Below are 14,787 nucleotides of genomic sequence, written 5' to 3' on the forward strand. Positions count from 1 at the left end.
GGTCTCACATCGCCTTAGATTTTGTCGCCGGACTGCCTTCGTCAGCGGGGAAGACTGTTATTCTTACGGTTGTCGATAGGTTCTCTAAGGCGGCTCATTTTATTCCCCTTGCTAAGCTTCCTTCTGCTAAAGAGACGGCACAAATCATCATCGAGAATGTTTTCAGAATTCATGGCCTTCCGTCAGACGTCGTTTCGGACAGAGGTCCGCAATTCACGTCTCAATTTTGGAGGGAGTTTTGCCGTTTGATTGGGGCTTCCGTCAGTCTCTCTTCCGGCTTTCACCCCCAGTCTAACGGTCAAGCAGAACGGGCCAATCAGACTATTGGTCGCATCTTACGCAGTCTTTCTTTTCGCAACCCTGCGTCTTGGTCAGAACAGCTCCCCTGGGCAGAATACGCCCACAACTCGCTTCCTTCGTCTGCGACCGGGCTATCTCCTTTTCAGAGTAGCCTCGGGTACCAGCCTCCGCTGTTCTCATCTCAGTTCGCCGAGTCCAGCGTCCCCTCCGCTCAGGCTTTTGTCCAACGTTGCGAGCGCACCTGGAAGAGGGTCAGGTCTGCACTTTGCCGTTATAGGGCGCAGACTGTGAGAGCTGCTAATAAGCGTAGAACTAAGAGTCCTAGATATTGTCGCGGTCAGAGAGTTTGGCTCTCCACTCAGAACCTTCCCCTTAAGACAGCTTCTCGCAAGTTGACCCCGCGGTTCATTGGTCCGTTCCGTATTTCTCAGATCATTAATCCTGTCGCAGTGCGACTTCTTCTTCCGCGATATCTTCGTCGCGTCCACCCGGTCTTCCATGTCTCCTGTGTTAAGCCCGTTCTTCGCGCCCCCGCTCGTCTCCCCCCCCCCCCCCATCCTTGTCGAGGGCGCACCTATCTACAGGGTCCGTAAGATTTTGGACATGCGTCCTCGGGGCCGTGGTCACCAGTACCTAGTGGATTGGGAGGGGTACGGTCCTGAGGAAAGGAGTTGGGTTCCCTCTCGGGACGTGCTGGACCGTTCGCTGATCGACGATTTCCTCCGTTGCCGCCAGGTTTCCTCCTCGAGTGCGCCAGGAGGCGCTCGGTGAGTGGGGGGGTACTGTCATGTATTGTCATGTTGTGTCCTGTTCCTGTTCTTTCTCTTCACCCTGTCTCCCTCTGCTGGTCGTATTAGGTTACCTTTTCTTCCCCTCTTTCCCCCAGCTGTTCCTTGTCTTCTCTAACTACCTCGTTCACCCCTTTTCCCACCTGTTCCCTTTTTCCCTCTGATTAGGTCTCTATATCTCTCTCTGTTTCTGCTCCTGTCTTTGTCGGATTCTCGTTTGTGTTACTCATGCCTGAACCAGACTATCGTCGTGTTTGCTGCAACCTTGTCCTGTCCTGTCGGAATCTGCCTGTTCATCTAACCTTGTCCTGTCCTGTCGGAATCTGCCTGTCCATCTGAGCCTACGTATGTTTCGTCATTAAAGAAACTCTGTTTTGTTAATTCGCTTTTGGGTCCTCATTCACGCACCTGACAGTTTTATGATATTTTCTATTGTTTGTTTTTCAGATGTGTACAGCAACGACTCTCATCCAACATGTAAGTTTGTTTTTGTGGACGAGGTTTATAAAATGGGTTATAGAGCCAACATCTCTTCAAGTTGGGATGAAGGACACTGATGAAGGTCTTCATGAGTCATGTTCAGTGAGGTGATGAAGGTCTTCATGAGTCATGTTCAGTGGGGTGATGAAGGTCTTCATGAGTCGTGCTCAGTGGGGTGATGAAGGTCTTCATGAGTCATGTTCAGTGGGGTGATGAAGGTCTTCATGAGTCGTGTTCAGTGGGGTGATGAAGGTCTTCATGAGTCATGTTCAGTGGGTTGATGAAGGTCTTCATGAGCCGTGTTCAGTGGGGTGATGAAGGTCTTCATGAGTCACATTCAGTGGGGTGATGAAGGTCTTCATGAGTCGTGCTCAGTGGGGTGATGAAGGTCTTCATGAGTCGTGCTCAGTGGGGTGATGAAGGTCTTCATGAGTCGTGCTCAGTGGGGTGATGAAGGTCTTCATGAGTCATGTTCAGTGGGGTGATGAAGGTCTTCATGAGTCATGTTCAGTGGGGTGATGAAGGTCTTCATGAGTCATGTTCAGTGGGTTGATGAAGGTCTTCGTGAGTCGTGTTCAGTCGGGTGATGAAGGTCTTCATGAATCATGTTCAATGGGGTGATGAAGGTCTTCATGAGTCATGTTCAGTGGGGTGATGAAGGTCTTCATGAGTCATGTTCAGTGAGGTGATGAAGGTCTTCATGAGTCGTGTTCAGTGGGGTCATGAAGGTCTTCATGAGTCGTGTTCAGTGGGGTGATGAAGGTCTTCATGAGTCGTGTTGAAGGTGATGAAGGTGTAATGATATAAATACTTACAAAGGCACTGTATATGAGGCCTTGTCTTTGTAGAAAGTTGAATCTGTGCTTGAAATGTGATACTTGACTGAGGGACCTTCCAGATGTTGTATGTATGGGGGACAGGTCCAATTTGACATTACAGAGTATTTTCAGTCGACTTAACATTACAATTAAATCCATTTTAATCCCACTATGTAACACAATAGAGATATCCAAGGGGTATGAACACTTTTGCCAGGCTCTGTATGTTATGTAGAATAGACAATCGTGTCAGCCAGGGTAGGTGTCAATTCCAAATAAATCAGTCAATTCAGGAAGTAAACTGAAATTCCAATTCAATAACTGGAAAGGGGCATCTACTTTTAACTTTCAGTGACTTCTCAATAAACCCAATAGAAATTTCATTTTTATTTTTTGACTGACTTCAATTGTAATTGCCTACAACCCTGGAGTCAGCTCTATTCAAGAAATGACTATCATAGGAATGGTAACCGGAGAGACTGCAAGATGTAGAAACAGCTGCTGTTAACCCTAAAACCATATTAATTTAATTGACCCCCCCTTCAGCATTAACACTCTCTGGGATTCCTGCTGAGGAGTTTCTTCAGAAACACAGGGCTGAACTCATTCAGGGAGTCAAAAACCCAATGCCAATAGCAGATGTTCTGCGGTCAAAGTACATGATTGGTGATGAAGAGTACTCCAGAATAAAAGCTGAAACAACTGAACAGGAGCGAATGAGAGAACTACTGAACGCAGTCCTCCCTAAAGGACCAGAAGTGATGGGAGCTTGTCTCAATGCTCTCAGTGAACATGAACACCATCTTGTTAAGTACTTGAGTGAATCTGGGTAAGACCGGTTTCTTTTCTCCCTCCCTTGAATATGTGGAATGATTAAATATAGGTCAAATAAAAACATAGCTACCCAGATCAAAGAGAAAGTATTTTTCAGAATGGAAGCATGTTTTTGTGTTGCTGCCTGTAATAGATGTATATTTTTATAGTTCTATCATAGGACCATCATCACATCATTATCTCAGGTGTATCATAGGACCACCATCACATCATTATCTCAGGTGTATCAAGGACCATCATCAAATCATTATCTCAGGTGTATCATAGGACCATCATCACATCATTATCTCAGGTGTATCATAGGACCAAATACGCAAATCATTATCTCAGGTGTATCATAGGACCATCATCACATCATTATCTCAGGTGTACCATAGGACCATCATCTCATCATTATCTCAGGTGTATATCAGGACCATCATCACATCACATCATTATCTCATAGGACCATCATCACATCATTATCTCAGGTGTATCAGGACCATCATCACATCATTATCTCAGGTGTATCGTAAGACCATCATCACATCATGATCTCAGGTGTATCATAGGACCATCATCACATCATTATCTCAGGTGTATCAGGACCATCATCACATCATTATCTCAGGTGTATCATAGGACCATCATCACATCATTATCTCAGGTGTATCAGGACCATCATCACATCATTATCTCAGGTGTATCAAGGACCATCATCAAATCATTATCTCAGGTGTATCATAGGACCAAATACGCAAATCATTATCTCAGGTGTATCATAGGACCATCATCACATCATTATCTCAGGTGTACCATAGGACCATCATCTCATCATTATCTCAGGTGTATATCAGGACCATCATCACATCACATCATTATCTCATAGGACCATCATCACATCATTATCTCAGGTGTATCATAGGACCATCATCACATCATGATCTCAGGTGTATCATAGGACCATCATCACATCATTATCTCAGGTGTATCATAGGACCATCATCACATCATTATCTCAGGTGTATCATAGGACCATCATCACATCATTATCTCAGGTGTATCACAGGACCATCATCACATCATTATCTCAGGTGTATCATAGGACCATCATCACATCATTATCTCAGGTGTATCTCACTCCTCATCCTTCCCGTTTTGTAGCACCTAATCTGAAGATGCTGAGGCCTGTCTTTTAGTCTGTGGACAAAGACACTTCTCCACCTAATCTGAAGATGCTGAGGCCTGTCTCCTAGTCTGTGGACAAAGACACTTCTTCACCTAATCTGAAGATGCTGAGGCCTGTCTCCTAGTCTGTGGACAAAGACACTTCTTCACCTAATCTGAAGATGCTGAGGCCTGTCTCCTAGTCTGTGGACAAAGACACTTAAATTATTGTAATGTAAATGTTTATGTTTGTGCTATTATTTTAACAAATGTCTGTGTTTTATTCATGTGCTGTTCTATAAACCAATGTGTGTGTTCATTAAGTGGCTGATTGTACAAATTGTCACTATCAGTAGCTGTAATTTGGCAGTAAGGCCAGACGTTGTTTTGAGAACGAGATATCTCAGTTTCAAGGTCTCAGTTTAGAGAGAAGAAGACTGGTGACGTGTTGGTCTGTCAAATGCTATGAACCAGTATTGGTCGGTCACATGGATGGAACAAAATGGTAATGAATCATGAATAAATTATAAATATAATATAGTAATATATCTGTGTATAGCATATATATAAGACAACTGCTGGGTCTGACCAGGGAGAGATCCTGATTGATATGGGCACTATGGTTCATTGAGTTGGGTCTGACCAGGGAGAGATCCTGATTGATATGTGTACTATGGTTCATTGAGTTGGGTCTGTCCAGGTAGAGATCCTGATTGACATGTGTACTATGGTTCATTGAGTTGGGTCTGTCCAGGTAGAGATCCTGATTGACATGTGTACTATGGTACATTGAGTTGGGTCTGACCAGGTAGAGATCCTGATTGACATGGGCACTATGGTTCATTGAGTTGGGTCTGACCAGGTATAGTCAGATTGTAAATGTTATTCGAACATCACATATAAGTTGGAGTTTGTGTCGATTGTACACAACGCAAGAAGAGGACTGTTACAGTGGATGGTGTCTGATATTGAAAAGAGGTGATAGTGTCAGATATTGAATAGAGGTGCTAGTGTCAGATATTGAATAGAGGTGATGGTGTCAGATATTGAATAGAGGTGCTGGTGTCAGATATTGAATAGAGGTGCTGGTGTCAGATATTGAATAGAGGTGCTAGTGTCAGATAATGAATAGAGGTGATAGTGTCAGATATTGAATAGAGGTGCTGGTGTCAGATATTGAATAGAGGTGCTTGTGTCAGATATTGAATAGAGGTGCTAGTGTCAGATATTGAATAGAGGTGATGGTGTCAGATATTGAATAGAGGTGCTGGTGTCAGATATTGAATAGAGGTGTTGGTGTCAGATATTGAATAGAGGTGCTGGTGTCAGATATTGAATAGAGGTGATAGTGTCAGATATTGAATAGAGGTGCTGGTGTCAGATATTGAATAGAGGTGCTTGTGTCAGATATTGAATAGAGGTGCTGGTGTCAGATATTGAATAGAGGTGCTAGTGTCAGATATTGAATAGAGGTGATAGTGTCAGATATTGAACAGAGGTGATAGTGTCAGATATTGAATAGAGGTGCTAGTGTCAGATATTGAACAGAGGTGCTGGTGTCAGATATTGAATAGAGGTGATGGTGTCAGATATTGAATAGAGGTGCTGGTGTCAGATATTGAATAGAGGTGATGGTGTCAGATATTGAATAGAGGTGCTAGTGTCAGATATTGAATAGAGGTACTAGTGTCAGATATTGAATAGAGGTGATGGTGTCAGATATTGAATAGAGGTGCTAGTGTCAGATATTGAATAGAGGTGCTGGTGTCAGATATTGAATAGAGGTGATAGTGTCAGATATTGAATAGAGGTGCTAGTGTCAGATATTGAATAGAGGTGCTGGTGTCAGATATTGAATAGAGGTGCTGGTGTCAGATATTGAATAGAGGTGCTGGTGTCAGATATTGAATATAGGTGCTGGTGTCAGATATTGAATAGAGGTGCTAGTGTCAGATATTGAATAGAGGTGCTGGTGTCAGATATTGAATAGAGGTGATAGTGTCAGATATTGAATAGAGGTGCTGGTGTCAGATATTGAATAGAGGTGCTTGTGTCAGATATTGAATAGAGGTGCTAGTGTCAGATATTGAATAGAGGTGCTGGTGTCAGATATTGAATAGAGGTGCTGGTGTCAGATATTGAATAGAGGTGCTGGTGTCAGATATTGAATAGAGGTGCTGGTGTCAGATATTGAATAGAGGTGATGGTGTCAGATATTGAATAGAGGTGATGGTGTCAGATATTGAATAGAGGTGCTAGTGTCAGATATTGAATACGGACTCTTACCCTGCCCCCCACCACGATAGCAGTTCCCCTATTCCACCACGTGGCACTGTTCTGTACGTACCATGGTCATGGGGCTGAACACTGTCAAGATAACATGTATCAATATACATGTTATCTCACACTCTGTGGAAATGATCCACAGCATGTTTTAGGCACAGATTAGCGCAATGTAAGATTAATAAATGAGGCCCCAGGTAATGAATAATACTATTAATAACAATAATAATTATTTTGATTAAAAGAGTAACCTCAAAGTGCATAAAATAAACTAGAAAATAAAGTTTAACAAACAACACATTAGTGTTTTGGGGGGGTTTGTACCAGAATTGTATTTTTGAACACAACAGGACAGAAACAAAACTATGATAAGCAGGGAGAAAAATGTAAACTAAATAAAACCAAAGCTGGTTTGTTGCTGATGACCGCATGGAACACTTCCTCATTTACCACACCCAAACATGACTCTTACCCTGCCCCCGCCACCACCCAAAAGACTCTTACCCTGCCCCCACCACCCAACAGACTCTTACCCTGCCCCCACCACCCAACAGACTCTTACCCTGCCCCCCCACCACCCAACGGACTCTTACCCTGCCCACACCAACCAACGGACTCTTACCCTGCCCCCCCCCCCCCCACCAACCAACGGACTCTTACCCTGCCCCCCCCCCCCCCCCCACCATCCAACACACTCTTACCCTGCCCCCGCCACCACCCAAAAAACTCTTACCCTGCCCCCACAACCCAACAGACTCTTAGCCTTACCCCCACCACCCAACAGACTCTTAGCCTTACCCCCACCACACAACGGAATCTTACCTTACCCCGACCACCCAACAGACTCTTACCCTGCCCCCCCACCACCCAATGGACTCTTACCCTGCCCACACCAACCAACGGACTCTTACCCTGCCCCCCCCCCCCCACCAACCAATGGACTCTTACCCTGCGCCCCCCCCCCCCCACCATCCAACACACTCTTACCCTGCCCACACCACCAACGGACTCTTACCCTGTCCCCACCACCCAACGGACTCTTACCCTGCCCCCCCACCACCCAACGGACTCTTACCCTGCCCCCACTACCTAACAGACTCTTACCCTGCCCCCACCACCCAACAGACTCTTACCCTGCCCCCACACCACCCAACGGACTCTTACCCTGCCCCCGCCACCACCCAAAAGACTCTTAGCCTGCCTCCACCACCCAACAGACTCTTACCCTGCCCCCACCACCCAACAGACTCTTAGCCTTACCCCCAACACACAACGGAATCTTACCTTACCCCGACCACCCAACAGACTCTTACCCTGCCCCCACCACCCAACAGACTCTTACCCTGCCCCCACCACCCAACAGACTCTTACCCTGCCCCCACCACACAACAGACTCTTTCTTACCCTGCCCCCCCACCACCCAACGGACTCTTACCTTGCCCACACCAACCAACGGACTCTTACCCTGCCTCCCCCCCACCATCCAACACACTCTTACCCTGCCCACACCACCCAACGGACTCTTACCCTGTCCCCACCACCCAACGGACTCTTACCGTTCCCTCCACCACCCAACAGACTCTTACCCTGCCCCCCCACCACCCAACAGACTCTTACCCTGCCCCCACCACCCAAGAGACTCTTACCCTGCCCCCCCACCACCCAACGGACTCTTACCCTGCCCCCCCCCACCACCCAACGGATTCTTACCCTGCCCCCCCACCACCCAACGGACTCTTACCCTGCCTCCACAACCCAAAAGACTCTTACTCTGCCCCCCACCACCCTACAAACTCTTACCTTGCCCCCACCACCCAACGGACTCTTACCATGCCACCCCACCCAATGGACTCTTACCCTGCCCAAACCACCCAACAGACTTTTAGCCTTACCCCCACCACACAACAGACTCTTAAACTCCACCCCCCACCACCCAACGGACTCTTACCTTGCCCCCACCACCCAACGGAATCTTACCTTACCCCGACCACCCAACGGACTCTTACCCTGCCCCCCTCCACAACCCAACAGACTCTTACCCTGCCCCCCACCACCCTACGAACTCTTACCCTGCCCCCACCACCCAACGGACACTTACCCTGCCCCCCCCACCCAATGGACTCTTACACTGCCCCCCCACCACCCAACGGACTCTTAACCTGCCTCCACCACCAACGGACACTTACCCTGCCCCCACCCAACAGACTCTTACCCTGCCCCCACCACCCAGCCGACTCTTACCCTGCCCCACTACCCAACAGACTCTTACACTGCTCCCACCACCCAACGGACTCTTACCCTGAACCCCACCACCCAACAGACTCTTACCTTTCCCCCACCACACAACGGAGTCTTACCCTGCCCCCCACCACCCAACGGACTCTTACCCTGAACCCCACCACCCAACAGACTCTTACCTTTCCCCCACCACACAACAAACTCTTACCCTGCCTCCCCACCACCCAACGGACTCTTAGCCTTCCCCCCACCACCCAACAGACTCTTACCGTTCCCCCCCACCACCCAACAGACACTTACCCTTTCCCCACCACCCAACAGACTCTTACCCTGCCACCACCACCCAACAGACTCTTACCCTGCCACCCCCACCCAACAGACTCTTAACCTGCCCCCCCACCACCCAACAGACTCTTACCCTGCCACCCCCACCCAACAGACTCTTACCCTGCCCCCCCACCACCCAACGGACCCTTACCCTACCCCCACCAACCAGCGGACTGTTGGGGAATAATCAGAATTAGTTGGTAACATGGGTAAGATGTTTTATATTCATCATATGTTTGTAAGTTACTTCTCATCAGAATGTTATTTTTGTATAATACTGTGGCGGGGTTGCAGTATCTGTTCTATGTCAAGACTAAGTTGCTTGGGCCGGAGAGAGGGGAGAGGTCAAGCGTGTATCTCTTGGCTCCACAATGTCTGTGTGCCAGTCAGTGTGTCTCTGTGATCTTGTCAAGATAGGATAGATTTGATATATGGCTATTGATATAGAGGATTTGTTTATGGTTCTGAGTTTGAGAAAATAACTTAGGTTAGGAGACAAAGCTGAACGATAAATTATAGCCAATGCTGTCTGGATATGTGTGTCTCTGCTATAAAGGTTCTCAGTTGCAATGTGTAAGGGACTCTCAGAGAATTAATTGATAGACACTGAATTGATCTGAGAGTCACAGGGTTGTGATAGAGCTCATATAATTAAAGATGGACTTTGATAACTAACTCTGACTTGTGTGTGTGGTTTGCTCTCATGATTTGGTAAATAGAGGAAATTTCCACGACAGGACTCTTACTCTGCCCCCACCACCCAACATACGCTTACACTGCTCCCACCACCCAATGGACTCTTAGCCTGCCCCCCCCACCACCCAACAGACTCTTACCTTGCCCCCACCACCCAACAGACTCTTACCCTGCCTCCACCACCCAACATACTCTTAGTCTGCCTCCACCACCCAACAGACTCTTACCCTGCCCCCACCACCCAACAGACTCTTACCCTACCCCCCCACCACCCAACGGACTCTAACCCTGTCCCCCCACCACCCAACGGACTCTTACCCTGCCCCCCACCACCCAACACACTCTTACCCTGCCCCCACTTCCCAACAGACTCTTACTCTGCCCCCACCACCCTACGGACTCTTACCCTGCCCCCACCACCAACGGTCTCTTACCCCGCACCCACCACACAACATACTCTTACCCTGCCTCGACCACCCAGCAGACTCTTACCCTACCCCCACCACCCAACAGACTCTTACCTTGCCACCACCACACAACAGACTCTTACCCTTCCCCACCCCACCACCCAACATACTCTTACCCTGCCTCGACCACCCAGCAGACTCTTACCCTACCCCCACCACCCAACAGACTCTTACCTTGCCCTCACCACCCAACAGACTCTTAGCCTGCCTCCACCACCCAACAGACTCTTAGCCTGCCTCCACCACCCAACAGACTCTTACCCTGCCCCCACCACCCAACAGACTCTTAGCCTGCCTCCACCACCCAACAGACTCTTACCCTGCCCCCACCACCCAACGGACTCTTATCCTGCCCACACCACCCAGCCGACTTTTACCCTGCCCCACCACCCAACAGACTCTTACACTGCTCCCACCACCCAACGGACTCTTACCCTGACCCCCACCTCCCAACAGACTCTTACCGTGCCCCCCCACCACCCAACAGACTCTTACCCTGCCTCCACCACACAAAAACTCTTACCCTGACTCCCCACCACCCAACGGACTCTTAGCCTTCCCCCCACCACCCAACAGACTCTTACCGTGCCCCCCCACCACCCAACAGATTCTTACCCTGCCTCCACCACCCAACAGACTCTTACCCTGCCTCCACCACCCAACAGACCCTTTCCCCACCACCCAAAAGACTCTTTCCACGACAGGACTCTTACTCTGCCCCCACCACCCAACATACGCTTACACTGCTTCCACCACCCAACGGACTCTTAGCTTGCCCCTCCACCACCCAACAGACTCTTACCTTGCCCCCACCACCCAACAGACTCTTACCCTGCCTCCACCACCCAACAGACTCTTAGTCTGCCTCCACCACCCAACAGACTCTTACCCTGCCCCCACCACCCAACAGACTCTTACCCTTTCTCCACCACCCAACAGACTCTTACCCTGCCCCCACCACCCTACAGACTCTTACCCTGCCTCCACCACCCAACAGACTCTTAGTCTGCCCCCACCACCCAACAGACTCTTACCCTGCCCCCCCACCCAACAGACTCTTACCCTTTCTCCACCACCCAACAGACTCTTACCCTGCCCCCACCACCCAACAGACTCTTACCCTGCCTCCACCACCCAACAGACTCTTACCCTGCCCCCACCACCCAACAGACTCTTACCCTGCCCCCACCACCCAACAGACTCTTACCCTTTCTCCACCACCCAACAGACTCTTACCCTGCCCCCACCACCCAACAGACTCTTACCCTGCCTCCACCACCCAACAGACTCTTAGTCTGCCCCCACCACCCAACAGACTCTTACCCTGCCCCCCCACCCAACAGACTCTTACCCTGCCCCCACCACCCAACGGACTCGTACCCTGCCACCCCCACCACACAACGGACTCTTACCCTGCCCCCCCCACCACCCAACGGACTCTTACCGTGCTCCCCCCCACCCAACGGACTTGTAGCAGCACCATTGCGCTATAATAAGAGACTCTTTCCTCTACTTCCTTATAAATGGACTTCCTGTTTCACCACAGTGGGCGGATTTAACACCTATAGGTTTGTTTATTGATATTTATGTCATGTAAAGTCTACACTTAATACCAGTATTCATGCCCATAAATTAAGATTCTAACTAGTAAAAGTGCAGTTAAATGTTTTATTTCCTGATTTGCTTTAATTAGGTGATGTTTTGCAGTGCTACCAGGAGATGGCAGTGTGACACAACGACCTGATTTGACAGAAAGGACTCTGCACCAGTGGTTCCCAACCTGTCCCAACCGTTGGGGTGGTGCAGCTAGTCCACAATTATTTTTAGATTTTAGTATTTTATTATTCAATATTAATAACAGTTAGGAGGATTAACAGTATTATAATTAAATTATATATTCCTTCCTTTTCACAATGCAAATAGTTTATAATAATAATATTCTTTACAGGACTTGTTACATTAACACCTATTGACAGAATTTAACCCGCAATATATTTGATGTGGAAAAATATCAGCGACTCGTGAATGGTGGCCCTCAAGAGCTTTTGATGGTGATTTGATGGTCTCCAGAATGGGAAAGGTTGGGAACCACTGAGCTAGTCAGTCACATCTGGTTGGTAACATGATAGGAAGGGTAACCAATGATATACAATTATTTTGCAAACCCAAAACAGACTGATTAGAATGTATAGTAGATGACGTTACATTGAACTAATCACAGTAATCAGAGACCAACTCACATTCACAGTATATACAAAGACACAGAATGTACTACATGTATTTGACAGGGATTCTGCACACCAATCAATATTTCTGTAAATGTGACAGATTTAGCCAGATAGCTAGTTTTCAACTGTAGTCCCCGGGCAGGTAGATCAATGTAGGTTGAACAGCTCCTTATATGTCCTTCAGCCACTCTCAAGTCATTGGTAAAGAAGTGTGTGTGTGTGTGTGTGTGTGTGTGTGTGTGTGTGTGTGTGTGTGTGTGTGTGTGTGTGTGTGTGTGTGTGTGTGTGTGTGTGTGTGTGCGTGCGTGCGTGCGTGCGTGCGTGCGAGAGAGACAGATCCTTTGTGAATAATCTATAAGGTCCTATGTTACTACACAGTGTATAGAGTGCGTACCCTCAAATGACACCCTTTTCCCTATATAATGCACTACTTTTACAGTACATCCCTTATGCCTCTCTACCTTCCTCTCTCCTCCATCCACCTCTCCCTCTCTTCACCTCTCCCTGCCTCCTCCCTCTCCTCCCTCAATCAATCAAATTTATTTTATATAGCCCTTCGTACATCAGCTGATATCTCAAAGTGCTGTACAGAAACCCAGCCTAAAACCCCAAACAGCAAGCAATGCAGGTGAAGAAGCACGGTGGCTAGGAAAAACTCCCTAGAAAGGCCAAAACCTAGGAAGAAACCTAGAGAGGAACCAGGCTATGTGGGGTGGCCAGTCCTCTTCTGGCTGTGCCGGGTGGAGATTATAACAAAACATGGTCAAGATGTTCAAATGTTCATAAATGACCAGCATGGTCGAATAATAATAAGGCAGAATAGTTGAAACTGGAGCAGCAGTTCCACCTCCACCTCCATCTCTTCCTGTCTCCTCCCTCTACCTCTCCCTGCCTCCTCCCTCCACCTCTCCCTCTCTCCTCCCTCCACCTCTCCCTGTCTCCTGTCTCCTCCCTCTCTCCTCCCTCCACCTATCCCTGCCTCCTCCCCCTCCTCCCTCCACCTCTCCCTGTCTCCTCACTCTCCCTCTCTCTCCCTCCACCTCTCCCTGTCTCCTCCCTCTCCCTCTCTCTCCCTCCACCTCTCCCTGTCTCCTCCCTCTCCCTCTCTCCTCCCTCCACCTCTCCCTGCCTCCTCCCTCTCCTCCCTCCCTGTCTCCTCCCTCCACCTCTCCCTGTCTCCTCCCTCCACCTCATGTCCCAACACAGGTAGTCCATGTTTAAGGAAGTAGAGGAAGAAATGGACTTTACGGGTAGAAGACAAAAACATCTGAGGTTTGTTACGTTCTTTTATAATTTAATGTAGAAAAGTGTTGTGGAGAAGCTAGGCTTTCATAAAGAGACAGATGATTTAAGGGAAAGACGTCTGAAGAATTGTAAAGTTAATACAATACAATACATAGATTTCAGCTTTCAAGAATGGAAAGTTTAGTCTTATTTGCATTGGTGTTGATTCATATTAATTAGCCTAATCAATATGATCCAATGTGGTGTTGTAGGCTACAGGGCTACGAGGTAGAGTATTATTGGTAAAGGCGTCTGACAGGGCATTATCGTGATCATTATCCGCATGATGAAACTACGTTAGAAGACATGACTCGGAATTATGTGAAGCTGTCACTAAAGAAAACGCTCTGTTTCGACAAGTCAGTCAAGAGAAAGTAACGTGCAACAATGGGCATAGAAACTATTGTATGATTGTATGGCTAAATCAACGTTGAAAATGCTTTCTGGCGACACCGATCAGGAAAGTGGTGGTCCGTTTTGCTCACTGCTGTGCGCTCGATATAAATTGGCCGGTGCACCGTTGCGTAATGTTACCCACTGGTTCAGTGGTTGTTGGCACGCCTTTCTTCTGAATGCAAAACCCAGTACAGCGGGCGAGATAAACTGAGTGCATGTGTGTATTCACTAAGGGCACTATTCCAACTACGCCCTTCTCGTGCACGCCTTTGCTACACAATTCTTATCAGTTTATATTCAGACTTACCTTATTAAGTTGCATAACGGGCTTTGCAGGCGTGGTTCCTTTACGTGCGCTGAATAAATGTAATTTAATCACTGTAAACACCCACTTGCAGTTATCATTCAACAGCGTTTTCACACAAATATATTGATGAATAAAACAATACAGCGGTTTGATTCATCCTGAAAGTTGTCATATTCAAGTTGAATACATTAAACA

General features: G+C 47.8%; 1 protein-coding gene across 1 annotated transcript; it reads left to right on the forward strand.

Moving 5' to 3' along the window:
• The first annotated feature begins 9,419 nt into the window (after positions 1 to 9,419).
• LOC139394596 (uncharacterized) lies at positions 9,420 to 10,905 on the forward strand. The gene is made up of 2 exons (XM_071142698.1): positions 9,420 to 9,423; positions 10,043 to 10,905. Exons 1-2 carry the CDS (start codon positions 9,420 to 9,422, stop codon positions 10,903 to 10,905), a joined length of 867 nt encoding a protein of 288 aa, XP_070998799.1.
• The last annotated feature ends 3,882 nt before the right edge of the window (positions 10,906 to 14,787 follow it).

Source organism: Oncorhynchus clarkii, unplaced genomic scaffold (assembly GCF_045791955.1).
Source record: "Oncorhynchus clarkii lewisi isolate Uvic-CL-2024 unplaced genomic scaffold, UVic_Ocla_1.0 unplaced_contig_6576_pilon_pilon, whole genome shotgun sequence".
Taxonomy (NCBI): domain Eukaryota; kingdom Metazoa; phylum Chordata; class Actinopteri; order Salmoniformes; family Salmonidae; genus Oncorhynchus; species Oncorhynchus clarkii.